The 20,970-nt window shown below is 36.4% G+C and overlaps 1 protein-coding gene across 9 annotated transcripts in view; it reads right to left on the bottom strand.

Moving 5' to 3' along the window:
- Positions 1–20,970, bottom strand: part of STAG2 (stromal antigen 2) — an 88,714-nt gene that overhangs the window by 31,169 nt on the left and 36,575 nt on the right. For 8 of the 9 annotated variants that reach the window (XR_003993102.2, XM_030497159.2, XM_030497161.2 and 5 more), the window contains exons 3-19: positions 19,278–19,356; positions 18,350–18,511; positions 15,512–15,608; positions 14,096–14,172; positions 12,520–12,724; positions 10,142–10,293; positions 8,405–8,478; positions 8,167–8,290; positions 7,213–7,311; positions 7,036–7,115; positions 6,410–6,517; positions 5,431–5,542; positions 4,689–4,806; positions 3,831–3,934; positions 2,945–3,037; positions 2,665–2,754; positions 1,437–1,640 (exon numbers count right to left, since the gene is read on the bottom strand). Coding sequence is in view for 8 of the 9 variants with exons in the window: in XM_030497159.2 (XP_030353019.1) it covers positions 1,437–1,640; positions 2,665–2,754; positions 2,945–3,037; positions 3,831–3,934; positions 4,689–4,806; positions 5,431–5,542; positions 6,410–6,517; positions 7,036–7,115; positions 7,213–7,311; positions 8,167–8,290; positions 8,405–8,478; positions 10,142–10,293; positions 12,520–12,724; positions 14,096–14,172; positions 15,512–15,608; positions 18,350–18,511; positions 19,278–19,356 (1,978 nt within the window). In the remaining variant the exon portion in view is untranslated. The remainder of the gene's footprint in view (positions 1–1,436; positions 1,641–2,664; positions 2,755–2,944; positions 3,038–3,830; positions 3,935–4,688; positions 4,807–5,430; positions 5,543–6,409; positions 6,518–7,035; positions 7,116–7,212; positions 7,312–8,166; positions 8,291–8,404; positions 8,479–10,141; positions 10,294–12,519; positions 12,725–14,095; positions 14,173–15,511; positions 15,609–18,349; positions 18,512–19,277; positions 19,357–20,970) is intronic. The other variant, XM_030497165.1, reaches the window with a different exon arrangement.

The following is a 20,970-nucleotide window of genomic DNA, read 5'->3' as shown; positions in this document are numbered from 1 at the left end:
AAATAACCCCAAACAAGAAGTAGAAAAAACACCCCCCAAAATCCAACCAACAGCAACCAGAGCGAGCTGTATCTAAATAATTTATCGATGACGTATTTTAGAAGAGTTAAAGGGTTTGAGAGAGAAAGCAGCAGTTCATGTTTAGAAATAGCAGCATGAGGAGAAACAAGGAAGGGGAAGCAAGGAGGAGGGAGAAAGGGAAGGGAAAAAAAAAAGGGAAAAAGTCTAGGATACTGGAATACAATGTATTATGTAGGTGCTTCAATTTTCTCTGAAGAATCCAGCAGAGGCCACTGTCAGACAATAGATAGTGGACTAGATGGGCCACAGGTCACTACCTCAATCTTACATTAATCACATAAAAAAAGTTCTTGAGAGAAATGTTTTGTTCTAATTTTCCCACAAGTTTTGACAAATTTACATTTGGAGAAAGAAAAAGAGTAAAAAGGAAAGTGTCCAAAAAAAATATCTGTTTAAATATACAGGATAAAATATCTAAGGTCACAGAAACTCCTCAATTTATCAGATACTGCAAGCCCATCGTGTTTTACTGTTCTGAGTTGCACAACCTTACCAAAGCACTATGGATTTCAGCAATTCTACCAAAGTATTTGCTATTTTCCTTCCAGCCAACAGTCTGACATTAAATTTCCTTGCTCTCTCTCTCTCCTTTCTCTTACAAAGCAGGAAACAAATGGACTACCAGGCACATTTCTTACATAGTCCACGTAAGTCTACAGTTTCTAGAGCAAAGTCCTAGTTCAGATCAATAAGCAAGAGGAACAGGGGCAAAGCCTGAAAAAATAATCAGCAAAGTGTGGAGAATGAAGTTGTCAAAAACACACTTCCCATGCTCCTTATCACAGATGAGGAGGAGGAGAAACAAGTTTTGTCTGAATGTCAGAGATCCCACAACGTTAAAAACTGTATCAGAAAATTCTCACTCTTCAGATTAGCACAGTGTGGGAACAAAGTGATTTTTAAGCTATTAATTGCATCTGCTTGCATCCAGAAAGAAAGGGGGAGTGCTTTCAAGAGATTTGATATTTAACAACAGCAATATGCAATCACAGGCAAGACTAGCAACTTCAGCAGATCTGAGGAGAATCCTAGAGGAATTACAACACTACATCTCTCAAAAACATGAACTTCAAAACTTAAAAGGTAAAAAGTTTACATAATTTCATAGTTTATCTGAAACTTTTCAAATTCCCAAAAGACACTTGTGAAAAAGAGATTAAAATTGAAAACTCACTGTCCTAACATAAAAGAACAGTCTGAGTTCACATAATCACAGCAGTGACACTGATGTATTATTGTGCCTGACTGCACAATTCTGAAAGTCAGAGGGAAGATCCCATCCCTTCTGGTAGGCAGGAAAACATACTGGAAATATTTACAGGGGCAGGAAAAGTTGATCTTGCACATTAAAATACCTCCTGCAGGAAGTCTTCAAGAAGTCGATTAAACTTGTCTGCCAACTCATCTATTAACTGACTTCTCGCAATGTCAACCCTGTTGAAGATGGTGAATTCTTCATTACAGAGAGCGTGGTATGTTTTTGAACAGGCTTCCAAAACATCTATATCTGTGTGCTTCTCCACGATATCCCGGATTTGTCGCAGTAAGGCATCCAAATGCTACAAGAAAAATGAGGCATGGGAAAAAAAAAATTACTCATATATATATATACACACACACATTCATTTTTAATAAACCTTAAGGAATTTTAAAAGATAAGTTCAATTTATTACTTCTGTAACTAGGATACAGAGCACAAAACACTTCTGGAAGTTCTAAGTAAATTAAAAATCTATTTAGCAAAGAAACAAGTAGGAGCTTGTCAAAGGCTAAGGATTCAATGCATTTTAAGAAATCATTAAAACTTGCAATTGTCAGTATGGTTTTATCTAACACTTGAATTTGCAGTGACAACTGAACAACACAGACACATTTATCTCCCACTCACATAAACATTTATACGTGGTCTTAAAAACTGTATAATTGAAGATTTAGTTTCATAACACTTAAGTGTCAGCAACTGAAGTTGTTCTTACGTGCCTCTCCTCAACCTGAGCTGCTCACTGCTGCTCTCTCTATCAGTGCTAGGTTATGCTGTCAACTAAACACGTTTTTACTTTTTTGACCCTATATGATTTCCAGCTACTTGCTTCACAATACAGCAAAATAGCAAATCTAAGAAGGAGAAAAGAAAGATGCAAACAGCTCACACCAACTTCACCACCATGGCAGATAAAAGGAGAGCAGCAGCTACATAATTCGTGATCTGGTAGTTTTCTCATGTTTCATGCAATGAAGATGGTAATTAATTAGTTTCAGTCATTAGAAAAAGGAAACTTATTAAGCTATTTCTACAAGCTTTATATGTCAGGAAGCATACCTCAAAAGCATGACCATAACCTGACAACAAAGGCTCTTGCATGAAGTTCATCTAACTGGCAAGATTCTCTGTTAAAACTTCCCAGACAGGCCTTAGAAAACTCAGACTTTCAGTATCCGTAAGAACAGCAGCCAGTCACAGCTCTAAAGTCAAAGTCTCGTTCTCAGTAAGGGTTATGCTAAATGGCAACTGAAATTCCAGTGACTAAGTCTAAATTCTGGGGTTTCTCCTTCTGTGTTAAGTTTTACTGAATGTTACCTTACCTTTTCTAATCGCCCTGTTGTATAGATTTCCAAATCGAAGTACTGTGGCAATTGCAGTAAGTTGGTGACTTTTTCTGCATCTACAGAATACTGTAACATTGACAAGGAAAAAAGTTGAAATGAAAGTCTTGGACAAAACAATTTGTTATAGAACAATCAAATACTAATAAAGACTAATAACAAAAAATGAAAACTTGTACAAGTCGTACAGTTAATTACAAAACTACACTTGTTAAGATTTCAACAACTGTCCATCAGCAAGAAATGGAATCACACTTACCTTTGCTAGCAGCTGAGGAAGTGCCACTGCAAAAAGCTCAGTAATTTTCGTCCTGTCATCCAGCTGGGTTTTCTTTTCCTTTGCTGTCAGCACCTAAAAGATCAATATTGTAAGGATTTTACAACTAAAAGTTCTAATGCAGTATTACATTATCATTAATGAAATTACAGGTATGCAGACCTTTTAATATCACTGTAAAATATTGGGGGCAAAGGGAGAGACACTTTATAAAAAATAAATAAATCCAGCCCTGCCACAAAACACCACTATACGAAGGCTGGTCTTGACAATGAAGGAACAGCAAACTTTTCAGATTATGATTTTAAATGATATTTACTAAATTTGTATGTCAAATCTGACCTTCATGCAAGTTTTCAATCTGTACATAAATGGGTTTCCTACCAAAAGCTGCACCAGTCTTGAAAGGAATTTCCATCCCTGCTTAATGACCGGGTAAAAGAGGGCAGCCTAAACTCTTACATAATCAGAGGAAAGCCAATTGGTGGACTGTCCTCCTTCCAAAGAGACTATGAAGTATGTTGTCTTCCCTCATTTTGCTCTTCAAAATTGAAAATAGTTTTTGCTTTCCCCAAACAAAGGAGAACAAGGATTATTGTTCTCCTTTCCAACCAATACTTCTTTCAAAATCCATTCTGTATTACCTTCAACAATAAAATCAAATGTACTCCAAACAGTATTAGTAGATGCCAAAGCCCAGAAAAAGCGGACTAGCCAGGGCAGTCAGATTCTGGGGGCTGTGGAGACCAAAACTGAATTCCTGAATTCAGTTCCTTCGGCAGCAGCTGCCTACAATCTTCTCTCTTTCCTACACTGTCCCCACACAGCCATTCCCACATTTGTAGAAGAGTAGCTTTTTGCTTCTTACCCTTTTCCCTGTTCCTCTTCCCACAGGAGGATGACATTCAGCTGCTTGCCGAATTGTACAAAGCATTATTTCAATCAGTGCGCTTTCCTGTCTATCTGTTAAAGCTGAAATTTAAGAAACAGATGTTAATACACAGCTTGATTTTTCATTTTCCATAAGTACTAGTATCTAAGAATCGAAATATGTGGCAATACTTTTTTCCCCTTTTTTTAAGGGTTAAAAATAAAGGGGAGGACGGGGAGTCATTTAGGCCACTAACTTGTTTCTAGGGGTGGGGGTGGCACAGTGGATAGAGAAGATAAGCACCTTATAAAACAACACAAGAAAATATTTTAAATTGAGGGAATATAACTGGATGACTCACAGGACAGGAAGGAACAAATACCAAGTTTTATAATCATTTTAGTTCCTTTTCATTTTTGTGAGGTCCATTTACTAGGACTTATGAATTACAGAATTATGCCAGGGGGTTGAGTTGTTTTTACTGTCATCAAAGCATGACAGTACTTTTCCATAGGGTAATTTTAACACTCAATAAATGAACCAGTTTCACAAGCAACTTAGTTTCTCAAATGCCAGAGTTGCAGCCTGAACCTGTGGAACAACAAGGCAACTGGACACTGCATGCTTACTCCCTCTCTTTTCTCCCCACCACTGTTGTTCTGTGTCTCACTTCCATACTAGAAGTGATGTCCTTCTGCTCTTCCTCACATTCAATAGTTAGTATTTAGTGATTTATTACAGTCACGTAAAAATAGAGAGTATTTGGGGACTCATAAATGTAAACAACTTATTCTCTTATAAACCAAGACTAACAGAAACTGCAGAGCAATGTAAAGATCTACAAAAATCTCTTACGTTCTTCTCCATTGAGAGGCTCCTCCAACAGAAGACTGTTCATACATTCCCAGTCCTTCAAGAGGTCTGTTGCACAGTCCCACATGCTGTCCACAAGATATGCAGCATGTTCATGCAACTAAAATGAGAACAGATTAATTATTATTCTTTCTCAGTAATAAAATTCATTAGAGAACTTGCCATGATAGAAGATATTTTTCTCACTTGGCTCCTGTCTGTGGCAAGGAAAAAAAAAAAGAAGAGAAAATTCTGCAAGCTCTCTGGTTCAACAGAAGCCTCTTCCCCAATTAACTTAAAAAGCTGAATCCAGACCAACTGCTACAAAGAGTCATGCTATGAGATCTGTCAGACCTTGGGCGATAGGAGGGCAGGGGTGGTGGTTATGGGGTTTTGTTTGGTTGGTTTTCCCTCCCCGCTTATAAATCTCCTAAATCACAATTTCTTTCCACCTATGTATTAGCATGAAGAATGACAGAAGAGTATTTGTCAGAATAGAGCTCACAGCCCATCTCAACACTGTGTACTGGACAGATCCTTCAAATAAATATAACCACACAAAACGGTCTTTCAACTCCTAAGTTGCTCAAATACCAAGAAAATCAGCACAGATTTGTAATCACTAACCAACGAGTGGGGAAAAGAAAAACAGTAACTAATTAAATATTAAAAAAAGTAAAACAAAAAAACCCAACAAACAAAACATACACCATAAAACCAAAGATAGCCCTGAAACTCAACTTACTTCACTTTCCAAAAAGAAAAACACTAATGTCTTCACAAGATTAGCATTCGGACTTTGTCTTCCCCTCCTTTTAAGTATTCCATCATCTTCAGGATCTCTGCGGCTGAAAAGCCTAAAAGACAAATTATTTCAGGACAAGTTTCTTCTTCATTGCCTTTGCCACAGTCAACTCACATCAAGATACTGTTTTTTCACAGACACACACTTAATACCTTGCTGCCTGGCTCCACATTTTTATTTTGAAAGGAAGTAATTTGAGACAAGTATTATCTGAACGATTTCATATATGCTGCACTGGTATTTCACCAACTGTTTCCAGTGGAACGTGTAATTATAACAAAATACTTTACAAACACTGGTGATAATTGCAGGTGCTTGAGGTATCATGCTCCTCTTTATCAAATTACATTTTCTGAACTTCCCCACATGAGACTTTAAAGCTGCCAAGAAATACTGGAAGAAGGTCTCAGAAGTATTAGATGGCAACTTTATTTTGTTGACCTACACGCCTGGTATGTGTACTGAATCTCTCTTTTTTCCAATGTTTTTAAACAGAAAAATACTTTTCTGAACTGGTGATACGAGCCAGCTTGGGGGGCACATGACACTTCAAGTGGGAAAACACTCGTTATGATGCAAGCACAAGTATCAAACTACATCAGCATTTTATGATGCTTCACAGAACATAGGAAGGACGGGAAAGGAGAAGACAGAGGAATGTTTTTATTACATTCCCTGTAGGTACAAGCTTTTAAATCACGGCCTTCAAAATTATTCTCTTTTTCCCATTCAGAAAAACTACAACAGCGTCACATTTTCTGTAAGTTTTTCTGAAGACCATTTCATTACTCAGTTTTTTCTTAAGGCCACTTCATTGCTCAGTTTTTCCTTTCCTTAATTAAAACTAATGGGAATCACATTATTAATGCTCACACTAAAGACTACAGAAGAAAAATTAACTGCAATTTCTCCATCTTACTTTTTATAAAGAAATTCCCCTGCTGCAACTGCTACTGGCCGATGAGCTGAATAAACCAGATGGTAGACATTCTCACAGTCTTCTGCAGTCAGAACTTCTTCACTACTCCTAGGGGTGGGAATGGGAAGAAGGAAAAGGAAAAAAAACAAGCTGAGCCAACAGACTATGAACTCTAATGAGGGAGATGGAAATGAAGGAGAATCTAAACCTTTTCCTTCAATTTATCATCTTAAAACCAAAACCAAGATAGCTTAGTTCCAAAGTCTTCCTAAACAAAAATAACTGATAAAGTATCAGCATTTGGTAGAAGGTTATGCTCAAAAGTTCATTACTGGGTAATGTTCACATATTGTATTTCTTCAGTTCAAATATTCCACGATAGCTTCAAATTAGGGAGGCTGAATTCTAAGTTGCTAGGCTTTACACTTAACTGTGGTAAGTAACAGCACTGCTCTAGCCAGATTACTTTTTGAAATTCTTATTTGAGTGCGAGATGCACAGACATTTCCCTAGATTTTGGGTTATCTGAGTTCTTGTCAAGCTGCTGTTCTTGCCACAGGTATGAGAAATACTTTAACATTTTACTATTTGTTGTAGGTCAGATATGGAGATAAACATATACTTACTGTAAAACAAGAGTGAGTAATTTTATTGCTTGGACTGCAACATCATATTCTTTGTCAAGAGTCATAGACACAATTCTATCCTAAGAACACAGAAGAAAGTATTTTCAAGGAGGAAAGAAGTGTAATATCGACTTTAAAAAAATTTGTACGTACTTAAAAATATGAAGTTACACTAACCTTGAACCGACTGGTGAAGAGTTCCAATTTGGAATTAAGCTCTTTATTATAGTAAAGCCCTTGCAAAGCAGTTAGGCATTTGAGTCTTACTTCCCCTTGCTAAAATAAAATGAAGAACTGGATTAGAAGTCAAATATAGGATACAGATGTGTACTTCAAACCATACGAGACAAGTTTCTTTTGCAGTCTGAATTAATTCAAAGACTGAATGTTCTCAAGATATACTATCAGTAATGACATTAATGACATAAGAATATGTCCTTGTTTGTAACAAGACAGTGGAGAAAATAAACTCAATGTCTTACTGCAGTTAGTATCTCTGCAAGTCAAAATACACTTGTTTCGTTCTTTAAAGATGTACTCTAAATGCTCAAGATATTTCCAAGTAGAATTCTGTGTGTTTCTTTCCACTTAAATTAAAACTGGTAACACCTACATCATTAATGACCATCTCTTGTAAGATCAGAATTGCCAAGTAGATACAGAGAGAAAGATTCCTCCTGATGTACAAGATCTGCTTTAGCAGAGAACATGGTTTAAGGTATAGATACAGAAATACTTTTTAGAAGTCTAAGACACCTGACCTCATACAGTTTCTTATCGCCCCACTGCCAGAGGTTATTGGGTTTTGACATCAAACCCATGAACAGCATAGCACAAGTGAACATCCCTCATTTGTTTCACTTCAAATTCAACAGCTTGAAGCCTCCAATGCAGGAACTGCAACAATGCGCTGACTCAACAATGAATCGAGGAGCATTTCCTAAGCCATATCTGTTGACTGCTCCAAACAGAGAATAATTTCTAGCTGGTAAGTAACACCTTGAGACACTCGTCTCAGCAGTGACTGATTAGCACAGTTAAAAGATCAGAACCCAGTCTGGCAAGATCAACAACCAACACCACATGGAGTTATCCTTCATGACTCTGTTCCTTTTCCTCAAGGCAGCTTACCTTATCATGCATAGTCCACCCTACATATTTTAAGTAGCTGTCATTGAGAAAGGCGTCACTGTACATCTTCATCCATATTCCAATCTCTTCAATGCAGATAGCTCTTATTTCAGCAATTGCATCTCTGTAGAGGTAAGTAGGGCAACAGGTTCAAATGGATGAATAATAAGAAGTAACTTGTCACCAGCTTCCAAAATAAATGAATGAAGTTACAAATTACCTTGTAAGAGAAACTTACCGGTATCTATGCACAAAAACACCTTTAAATATTGCATTCATCATGTTTTCTATTTCATCCTGATTTTCCTGAAGCTGAAAGAATGAACAAAGTACATAAACAATGAGCAGCACTTCTACATTCCGATCAGATGGTGCTGATGCTAAGGCAAACTAAATTAAGTTAACATTTGCAAGTGTGACATATATTCACAAATCTGTTTCACAGTACAATATGCTATTATTTAAGGAATTGTACCTACCACAGCATACAAATTTTAGGGAGTCTGACCACTCAAAAACTGTTCTTCAACTGTAACAAAGGCATCTTATGTTTCTGCAAGCTCCTTCTTAAGTTATTTATATAACTTAATTTTCTGGTATGCTTTTAAGCCAAACATTCAGCCCAATTTTTAATATATTTGCTATGTTTTGATGGATGTATCATTATTAGAACAATACCCAAATCATGGGAACTGCATTACAAGGAGTCTTTTCTGTACACTAAAGAATTTGTAATCTAAAAACATTTACTCTGTCTTAATTAGAGAGGGGAAAAAACCCGCAGGAACTGAGTGAAGTATTGCAAAAAAAATTCATTTAAGAATTTGAAGCTGAAAAATAATAATGGAGGAGACAAATCCAGTGTCTGAATAACAAGAAAAAAGACATGCAAATGAGTCGAAAAGTGATATATGCAGTGTATTAATACACAAAAAATTGTATTTGCTTTCAAAGCGCAAGGCAGCGGGTGCACACACACAGGGGAATGGTTACAAAAGGTAAAGAACCTCTCAGAAGCTGATATCCTAAAAGCCAATAAGTGCAACTGAGACTGGTAAAAGTCTTAATTCTCACATCACCGCCTTTTGTGATGTATCTGTGTATTGTTTATAAAAGGACTGGTTCTGTACACACATCTGGAATAACTACATTTAAGGGATTTAGTGTGTTTAAGGGATCAGTCTCAAAATATGAGATAAACTAACAACTTCATCTTCTGTTCATCTCAATTGTCAAGAAAGTACAGATGTTAACAGCACAGAAGTTGAAGAGCAAAGGTGAGACGTTTCCTTTGATCATGACGTTATTTCTAATGTCTAAAAAAAAAAAAACCAACCCACCGAACAAAACACACATACCAAAACACCAATTCCCCCAAAATAAAAAACCCTTAAACCTGAATGAATTAGGGCTTTAAACAAGACAGCTCTGTCAGCAATGAATCAGCAAGTCCCTTTTACACAAAAAGAAAGAAAACACAAGTAGATTGCATTTTCAATTTTCATAGTGATTTCTGTAAAAGGAAAAACCTTATCTAAAGCCTTTCAACATACTTTCTGCTGAGATTGGTATTGACATCATAAAAGCAGTATTTTGCCCCAAGACCATGGGCTGGGTCTCTAGGTGCCAAAGAGTCAATTGTAGGATAATTTTTGTTACGTATTTGAGCTCAGTTTAGGAAACTGGTCAAGAAACACGACAAAAAATTCTCTTATTGATTACAGTCTCTCATTAACTTTACTAACACTGCACTATCTGAATTTAAGAGCCTACATCTACCTCTTTTTACAGAAAACCAGGTGGTAAGCAGCACCTTTCAAAGTTTTTCAGATATTAAACAACTTAAAGAATGAAACACAGGGACTAGTAACTACCTCGACAAAGAAAACAAATTAGAGAACAAGACTGTTATTTAATTCATTCCTCATTCATTCAACATTCATTCTACGCACACCAGCTAGCCAGCTGCACTAACCTCCTTTCTCTTCTGTAGTAGGAGTTCCAGTCTATCATTAGCTCGTTTCCCAATTATTTTATTTCGTTCTGCTTCATACTGCCGTTGTGTGTTGTCCATGTTAATACTAAGATTTAATGCCACGTTCACTAAAGCAGTCATCAGCTTCATGGCTACAAAAAAAAAAGTGAAAAGAATAAGGATTATGGTTACCTGATCTAAGAAAAGCAATAGACAAAAATATTGACACCTTCTTCTGTCAACCCCTTCTGTATTTATGAAAATATATTCAGTGTAAATTTCTTGATATGCAAATTGTAGCAGTGTTAGTAAGTACTGCATCATTACTTATCAACACAATAAATAGAAGACTGACATTTTGTTAATTTTCTTCTGTCAATTTAATACTATAAGCAGTATTGTTGAATTAAGATATAGCATATCCTTCCCCCAAAACATGGAAGTAGAATCCAAGATTTACAAACATATGCAAGAAAGGATTAAATATTCCATGGTTAGAATCAGTTAGTAGACTGGTATTCTCAAATAATTCAACCTCAAACATAGAAGAAGTTTCTTTCTTCAAAAGCAAACGCCTTGGACAACCAATGCTATCATACCACACCACTATTTTCCCCTCAACTTAACTTTAATGAGGGGCAGTTTTCTACAAATATTCCTTTATTTGCAGGAGCGAAGAAAGGACACTAGCCAGTTAGAAGCCAGAGAACTGTAACTGTAAGATGTAAGACACTTGGATGAGATTTTTTGTATGCTCTTATTTCTGAATCAACCCTTCTAAAAAGGGTGCAGACAAATGTGCCTATTCCAGAAACCAGGAAGTAGTTCACAGCATACTTGTTTTTCTTATGAACTTCTGCAGCACTGGTATGAACAGATTTCACTGACAAAGCATATATGGACCATTATTAAGAGTGTATCACTAGCAAAAATTTGATGAGTAAGGCATAAAGACATGCAGATACATTGAAATATCATCACACACTGTCATCTCCAAGGATATCAAGATGAAAAGAACAAGTCTGAGCTAATCACAATAGCCAAAATTACTGCAAGTACAGTAAATACGGATATGAGGATTTTGCTGGCTGCCTCCACCCCATATAAAACACAATCTTTAAGAATGCAAACTGTAATCTCATATGAAATGCCAAGTAATTACATAACATCAACAGAATCCACTACTGATGTGAACAAATGCAGACTACTGATAAAAAGGTATTTTATGTGAGAGAAATCAACATGCAATTGGGCAATTTCTGCAACTTTTATTCAGGCCCAACTGAAATTTTAGAAAGTAGTAAAAACTTGGTTTTTAAGAACTAAAATTTCTGTTAGTCACATGCTACAATAGTTAAATTGATGATACACCAGTATATCCTCCTAAAATAAATGGGTTTATTCCTCTTTCCATAATAAAAGCCGTGTACCAATATATATTCAAGAGAGATGATCGATGAAATAGAACAACTGATCACGCAGGCAGGACTGAAGCTATCTGTAAATCAGCCAGTTCTAGTGGAGCTAACCAGAACTATTTCCAGTGTGGCAAAAACTCAAGTTTCCTGTACAGTCTAAATTCACCTTGTTCACACTAGAACTGTTATCGTAAGCCTCACGTAAGTGGACTGTGGCACAATGCCATCTGAGACCCTTCTTCATTAATCAATGCAGGTTTAGGACTTCCTTAACAAAGCAGCTTATCCTTTGTCCATATAATGGTTTATTTCTTTAATAACACTCCATACTTAACTCAAAAGGGATTTCTTTGTAACTTAACAGATTGGGGGGGGGGGTTGGATCTTACTTATCTACTTCTATTACATAAAACCATACAGAAATTCAGTGACTGTATCACTGATGAAGCATTCTTTCGAATTATTTCTAATGCAATAAACAGAGATGCAATTTTCAATTACACTGTGCCATGGCCTCTATACAGCACAATTTAAATTCATGGTAAAAATTGCATTCAATATAAAAATACAACTCCCATTCTACTTAATGCGAGGCATAAACAGGTTCAACTGCATTTGAGGTTAAAAAGATACTTACACCCTATGACCAAAGACAAACTTGCAGAATCAACTGAAAAGTTTCCTTCTATTTACTTTCTCACTAGAGTAAAAGCTAACAAACATTAAGGACTAGGCAGCTGGTAAAGAATGCTTTAAAATACTGCTATGGTTTTCGGTAATGAAAAACTAATAAAGACAAGGTTAAGAAACCTGTACCAAAACAAGCTGCATTCAATGAAAACTGTATCACGCAATGAAATGCGAGTTGAATGTCAAATATCAAGAGTTCAACCAAACCAGTTCTTTCCTGTGCAACACAAAATGTACCACAGAAGCAATACATAAATATAATTCACTGACCTGCCAGTGTGCTGGTGTGCCGAAATGCTCTGACTTGTGAGTCTGACAGCCCCGTAAGCAGTGAAATGACAGTATCCATCATATATTCATCATATATGATGCTATATTGACATTGTCGGACGAGTACTCCAATAAACTCACAAAAACTGGATTTGAACTTCTTCCACTGGGGACCAGCCATAGTTAGCGGGTAATCTCCACTGTCCTATTAAAAAACCAAAAATGGAAACAGGAAATTTTCAAATATCTTAAAAAGTTATTTTATTAAATAAAGATTAAAAAGAGATGGTGACAACTTTAAAGCCAAAATCACTGATGCCATAAAAAAGATATATCAGAAGAAAGTGATTCTACAAACATGCATCTGCTCTGCAGCTCAGGTTTGTTGTATGCAGAGACAAAATTCTGCAAGTCCTACCATAAAAACCAAACATAACCACATATACTGAAAGGACTATTACTGTCTTCCTCCTGTCCTACTCCTTAAAAAAAAGATAATGTAAAAATAAAATGAATCATACCCCTTACAAATCTGCTTCAGGTTACACTAGAACAAAAGAACCATCACATGAACAGTTAGATGCCATGTTTAGGAACACTCAGTTCCTAATCAAGTGTACATAATAACAAAGGACTGTAATAAAGTTTACAGGGAGATGCATATTTATCAGACTGAAAATTCCTGAAGTCACAAAATGACCCACTGTAAGAGCTTGGATGTAACAAATGTGTGTTCCTCTCCCGATTTGGGAACCTTTACAAATAAGGTAAAAACAACAGGGAAGAAAAACTCAATCATTTGTATCAGTGCTGCTGTGATCAGCTTCTTTAAGAGGCTAAACAACATCAAGGATTGAAAAATGAAGGAAGTATCCATGAGGAAGGATTAGAAATCCAAGAGTTCTTCATTAGAATTCTGCCTAACAGTGATAAAAAAATCTGAACAACCACTCCTGGCTGAAGCTTTATAGATTTCATACAATACTACCTTATGTAATGAAATCTATTTATGCATTGAGATAGTTCTAAGGAATGCTAAAATCCTTTTAAACAAAAGCATATTACATTTTCTCCTCTGAAACTTTTTTACTGATGCTGGGTGTATATGTGTATTATTTCCGTATCAGAGAAATTTAGGGACAAGGTTTTAAAGGTAGTCCTCAATTGGAGAATAATTAAATTCAAATCCCCATGAGTTGTAGATTAATAAATGCATGGAAATGAATTTAGCAAGCATTTTTAAAAGTTAAAGACGACTTAAGAGGCCTCAGCAGGAACAGGGAAGCATCCCACACAGCCCCACAGTAGTAGGAGTTCCCACCATTCAACAACTGAAGGTCGATATTGATTTCTTAAGCCATTAATTAAACAAGTGATGCACATGCAGCGCTTTACTTCCTAGTCTTACAAATTCAGGGAGATCTGAGAGTCTTACAATAAGGGACATCAAGATTTTCACTGATAAAAGACCTGGTGTTTTTGCAGCTGACTTTATCCTTGAAAGAAACCTGCAGCAACATGATCCAGTAAGATTGTAACAGGTAAAATAAAAAAATTAAGCACTTCATTAAATTACCTCATCAAATTCTTCAGTCATTTTTCGGATTATTTCAGAATTTTGCATATGTCGAAACATCTCTGCTGTAACAACTCCTACAATATAAATACAGCTTTATTAGCACTGTTAATATGAAAGAGGCAGATGGGAGATGACATGACTCCTGCTACAATGCAAAAATGATCAATTTTCAGCTTACCTATGGAAAAAACCCCATGTATAGTAAGTTACCCATTTTTTTATTTTATCATCCATATATAGCAAGCACTTGGCACCAATACTACATACATTTTTGTGTGTGTGTGCATGTGTATATATATGGGGTTTATTATCCTTTTTGGAAAGCATGTTTGTGTGCATGCAAACACACACATCCAGAATTTACCCATTCACTCATATTCAGAAGTCAAGGATACTTGTGCCAGACCTCTTCATCAGCCCAGAGACTACAGTAATCTGAAGTGACCTTTCAGGATTCAAGACTCTAAATAGTGTAAGACAATTCTGAACGGTTCTGCTGCTACTTATTATCTTTTGCGCTGTAATAAATACAGTGATTTCACACAATTTCTATCCGTCTTAGCCTCAAATTGTTGAGAGTGATATAAAAACCAAATAGATCTCCTCAAGTTTATTGCCACTACATTGCAAAATTCATGACAAGGATCATTTCGGAAAGCGTAACAGATTCTGCAGTTTTATCTGGTAACAATAATCAAAAGGTCACTGCTCTTGAAAGCATGGATAACCTCCGAGGAATGCTGCTAGCTTTCTGGAGATTTATGCATGTTAGAAGTTTATCAGGATAGAGAAATGCTCGAGCAGAACAAATTACATCCAGTCCTACTCTGTCAAGCACAGTAACACTGCAGGGAAAGTTACTTTCTCCCCTTCAAAAGGAGATGAGGAGAAAAAAGAATGGAGGACATGGAAACGAGCAAAGAAAACCAGAAAATAAAGACAAAAATAAAATATGGAAATACTGTAGACAGACCACCATGAAGCTGTCCGTAGTATCTTTTAAATCAAGTATCTCTACAAAGGCTATGAAACAATCTTAAAGCACTCAATGATAAGAAGCAAACAAATCCAGACTAGAATTCCAGGTCTGAACAAGCTGAACTATCAATGTTGAGAGCACTGTGGTTTTCTGAAATAACAGCAGGAGCAGAGAAATACGAAGTGTTAAGTACCAGTACTGCGTTTTCTCTGGTGTGAATACAAAAGGCTTAATATATATTTTAAAACACAGTATATAATTTCTAAACCCCTTGCCCCCACTTTCAGAAACACCAGCTTTAACTACAAGAACTTAATAATGTAAACTAGCTGCAGGGATGGAGCTGTCCTACAGCATATGTAGTATAAAAGCAAAGAATGAGAATCGTACTACATTACTCTTTAAAAGGATGAGTAAACATTTCAGTATCTTACCTTTGCAGCCTGAACACTGAATAAAGAAGTTAATGAGATCAAGAAGTGCTATATCTCTGTCATGTTTGTATGACTCTATCCAGTCATCCACTACAGACTGAAAAGAAACAAACATAAAGGCACATTTTAGTTTTCATACGTTAAAGAGTGTTATTTAACTGCTTTCCAGTAAGTGATTTTTGTTCCTTCCATAAATAACTTGAACTCTGTGGTTTTTTTTATTAGTACAGAAAAAAAAATGCTTGAATAATCCTTTACTGCCATAATATCAGTTTTCAAGAAAAAATCTATTCTATAAATATGTGAGTACAAAACTGACACCTGAACATAGAACACAGGAATACCATATAATCCTAGAGTAACTTTTCTTGGTTTTTGAAGAATGCAAAAATAATTGCTGTATTTTACAGAAGCTGTTTTTCTCTCCCCCTCCATCCCCCCTCAGCCTAGTGACACTTCTTTAAGGATACTATTTTAAGTGTTCAGTTCCAACAGCTACAACTCCTTATACTCCTCAAACATTTGCCCCTTTGATGAACTGTGCTCCATACACATAACAGGATGAACAGCACTGCCCTATGCTGTTCATTATGTAGACATTAGCTACTCTATATTCACTAAACCAAACAGGAACATGAGAATTTTACTAAGAAATTTTAAAGGGAAGCAAATTAATAGGCAATCTGTGATAATGGTTTTGAGAAAACAGAATCTACATGCAATTATGTTTAAATGATCCATGTCTGCAGTACAAACCATCTACCACAGAAGTTATAAGAACATACATCATACAATTAATTTATTAACACAGACACAAAAGACTGTAACTTTGGTATCAAGCCCTCAGTTTTGAGGTTTTTAGTATGTTGATACCCTGGCCTTAAGATCTAGAATCATTCTAAATAAAGAGAGATGATGGAATAGTTCAGAACTTCCTTAAGACAACAGGACTACACAGCATCTCTAATGCTTCCTGTCTGTACTCCTCTCAGTGCTTACTCTCACATGCATCACTGTTGTGAGGACAAATAAAAGTAACCACCATGAAGAAAAACTTCTGAACAGAGCTACAGCTAAACCCCTCTTCCCTAGATTTAAGATTGTTTATAGTATGATCCACAACTTTCGTCAGCAAGACAGAAAGAATGAAAAACTTGAAGTGAAACTATCATAGTGTTCCCAGCAGGAACAGAACCTACAAACTAGTACTGATTTGACTGGTCTGTGGGGAGGAGGGAAAATAATCTAGGAAGTGTCTTAAATTAGGCTTGTAAAGGTCACTGTGCAGGAACACGATAATGCTAGATATCGCAGGCAGCCTTGTTTTCAGAATTTATTTACTTTGAAGAACCTCCAGCAAAACAGTAGTTTCTCAAAACATTTTGTCTCTGTGGCTGAACCACCTGTTCTTGCCAGAGAACAGACACTTATCCAACAAGAAGTTATGGAACAGAAAATAAATATTATTATCAAAATCTTTTTAGGTAAGCAATGCTGAGGGCCACAGATAAAACTTTTTACACTGAGCGCTGAATGGACTTGACTTTAGAAATGCTTTGAGAATTCTTCTTAATTTTGACAAAAAAAAACCCCAACTAAGATTCGCTCTATGACCCAGGTATCAATTCCCCAATTCAACAGAGGTATCAGGGCTGGCACAGGTTCTTTTTGCTTTCAGAAAGCAAAAGATTTTGACAGTGTACCATTTTAAACAGTTACAATGTCCTGAAGATACAGCTGCTGGTAACTGGCTGAAAATGCAGTGCACACAGCAACAGTTAGAGAAGTACCTTTTTTCCACCTGCTTTGAAATACAGCAGAACAAAACAAATGATGGAAGTATCAGAACTTCTCTGTGCAAATACATCAAAGTAGTTTGTTCTTTTTTAGAAGTCAGACCTAAACTTCTGCCAAGGAATTCAGGCTTCAAAGTTCCCAGCTCTAATGCAGGAGCCTGCAACTGTTCAGAGGACTGCGCACAGACCCAGCTTCCTGCACGCATAGCAGAGGAGCTGTAAACTGTACATTTTCAATCCCAAAGATAGTCTTTTCTTGGAGGCTGCTGAGGAGTCACATGAGTGAGTCAGCAGGAAGGCTTCATGGCTGACAGGCTTACACTTTAACCCTCTCTCCACTGGAGGATTCTCAGAGCCAACCAAAGGCTTTACTGATTTAACTGAAAAATTTGAATTTTAGTGCTCAATTTCTTAACAAACTTAACTTCAGTCCTATCTGTAAATGCAGTGGAGAGAGTGCCTAATGCAGAGGCTTTTAACAGCTTATAATTTCCTGACCCAAATTCCACCCAATTAGAGTGTTGCAATATACATTTAGCCAAGCCAACCAATTCAACTTATGGGAAGTTTTTAAAGAGTAGCCTACAAGTTGCAGCTTTTACTTTGGGTGAGAGAAGTAATTTTTTTGGTTTTTGGATAATTTAAGCTCTGGGAGCATCCAGAGACTACAAATTTCTTGTTGAGTTCTATGACAACTATAGGCATAAACAACATTTGAATTAGTTACAGCCGCACAAAAAGGACTTTCAAGGTCATGTCATCTGAAATAACCTTCCTTTGTTTGGGATACCAAAACCACACATTCAATCATAGTTTGAACTTCATTATATTATGCATTTATTCATCCCTGACATTTAGAAATGAAAAATTAGTTCACTGAAATTCAAACCTTAACAATGCAAACCCACTTTTTTTTAATCTTAATCTAGAACTAAAAACTACAAATTTAATAAAAGAATTTACTTTAGGCATTGTTATATTAATGCATATGTGCAGTAAAATAGTCTTACATTGTATATTCATCCAAATCATAGACTCTTACCTGCATAGCACTCTTGCCCATTTTAACTACCTCAAACAGCATCATGTTTTCCACACCATTCTGTTGGTGATGTCCATTCATCCGATTCGGACCACCAGGTTTCCCTCCTCCGTTCCCACTTTTCCCCTTCTCTGCTGGTCCTTTTTTCCCTTTCTTACAGGTCTGCAATCACACACACACAAAGTAAGTTTTAATTGGGTACTATGTAGTAATTAAAAACAAAAAGAACCCCCAACAATTTACTATCCATAACATGACAACTATAAACAGGACCTTCTGATTTGAAGAACCAGATTTAAAATCCAAAGTTGAGAGTAATAGCTGATCCTAACTCATATAAAGACCAGTGAGATTTCTACAGGTCCCACTTCCTCCTGCCCTCATTTAAAATCTTCTAGCAACTAAAAATGCTATTAGTGACAGTGTATGACACAAAGATTTTTCTTGTGTTTAAACTGTAAAACAGATTATACAGATTTTATTTAAAGCAGCGACAGCAATTCCCTTATAAACTCCAGTAGTGCAACCTCCTATTTGTGACCTATTTAAAAAAAAAATATTTTTTTGAATTTGAATTCAATTATTGGTTTCTGTTCACTTTTCAAAGTACAAGAGAGCCAGAAGTAATGGCACCAACCAAGAGACAGTATTAGCAACAAATTTCAGTATAGGATGGCACACATGCGGAGAGACTAATCAAATCAAAGCTAATCTTTTCTCCCCACCACTCTTATGCCTCCATAGCACTAAGGAAGTCTCACGCAAATACTCAAGAAAGAATTTCAATGCAAACACAAATATGAACTCCCCCCACAGAACATTTGCGTTTTCAGAAAATACCCCTAGCTCACTCATCTTCAAAGCAAGTGCTCAACTCTTCAATTCATAACAGTAGAAGTGTTTCAGTATCCCTATAAACTCAACATACTTTTCCTTTGCCTTGTTTTTGGTTTTTTCCTTCAATATCCTCAAAGTCTGTATCGGAAGAGAAGTGTGTTTCAGACTCCCTGCAAGGATAAAAAGACAACCCATTTACACATTTCATCAGAACCATTCTTAAATTACTACATAAGGTCATATTATGCTCTCAGTCCATTGAGTCAACTCTTAACAGTAAAGCTGCCTTTTCTCTTCTGTTTAAGCCTACTGTCAAGAGGAGATCGAGCATATCCTCACATTCACACCCTACCCTGCCTTCTCCAAGCAATTTACCAGTGAAGAAAGCCATATAGTAAGGTTAAAAGATGTGAAGGTGAGTAGGAAACAGCAAGAGGTTGGGAACCTTACTTTTGGCACGTGACAAACATCACACCATCACCAAAAAAAAAAAAAGCGAAGAGCACTGTAAGTATCCGCCACAAGCATTTAAACACCACAAAATAGAAGGGGGGAGTGGGGATGGAAACCAACAGAAAAAACAAACCAGCACCTTCCCTCACAACCAAAGTGTCTCAGCAGGTCTCTGCATGCTATTAGAAACTAAGTAAGTAGGTAGGAAGCATGCACTTTTGTTGAAAGGTACATAAAAAAACGCTTAGGTAAGGTTTCTCCACCAAAAAGATAACCTGTAGTTCTGCTTAGGCTTATAAGCTTAAAAGTTGTTAAACACTATACAAACTGTCTTCTATCAATACACAAATCCTTCTTTGCCAACCTGAATTATTAATAGAGAATATCTAAACTAAGCATTCTCTATTTCTACATTTCCTGTAGAACACATGATGCTACTAGACCTTGTTGTAACGCATACATGCAGTATGATGAATTCCAGCTGCTATCACTCATTTCTGATCCACACTTCCTGATTCAATTAACAACGCAATCATAAAGATGACCAGGGGGCAGGGGAAACCCATTGCTATGTATGTACTTATAATATTCTAAAATAATCCAGAAACTTAAGGTCTCTCACTATTCAAGGGCCTGAAAGGGGCTTGCTGCCTTTTAATATGTATTTTGCCATTTCTGCGTTTGTTGACTGTACTCTGATACAGACTGAAAAAGTCTCCACTCAGGGGTTTTGGGGGAAGGTAAGAAATATTTCTTCTTCAAAACCTCTTAGGTGTTCTTTTCACAGGAAAGAATACTAAGCAACGAACTGCACCAACAGAGTAACAAAAATTATAAGCAGCTGTAAAACAGTACTTCATATTAAACCATCTTCCAATTTACCTTTATCTCTCCTTAAAAAGAAGAAAAACCCACAAACCCAAATCTTTGTATCTTTTTAGATTTTATACCAATCCAACAATTTTCAATAGTCAGTTGAAATATATTCACACCAATTGCTTGACAATTAAAAGCTGAGGAACTGGATTCTTTTGATCTGCTTAAACTGCTCATTTTACTTCTCTATCCAAAATATAATCTATACCTCAATTTAAAGCTTGGAAATTCCAATGTATGTTTTCTTAAAATTGTAGGAAGACTAGAGAGCTACTAAAATGATGGCAAAACTATCAAGAAACTGATGGCTGATGGAAGCTAAGACCTTGGCTTTAACTAAAGCATTTGGCATTAGGTATTTTAAATATTAGGTGACCTGCCCCAGTTATTAAGGGCAAATACTGCAACTACTTCCTCTCTCTCTAATGAGGCCTTAATGAAGGGAACTTCTTTTA

This window comes from Strigops habroptila, chromosome 9 (assembly GCF_004027225.2).
Source record: "Strigops habroptila isolate Jane chromosome 9, bStrHab1.2.pri, whole genome shotgun sequence".
NCBI lineage: Eukaryota > Metazoa > Chordata > Aves > Psittaciformes > Psittacidae > Strigops > Strigops habroptila.
This window is presented reverse-complemented; position numbering and strand designations above follow the sequence as displayed.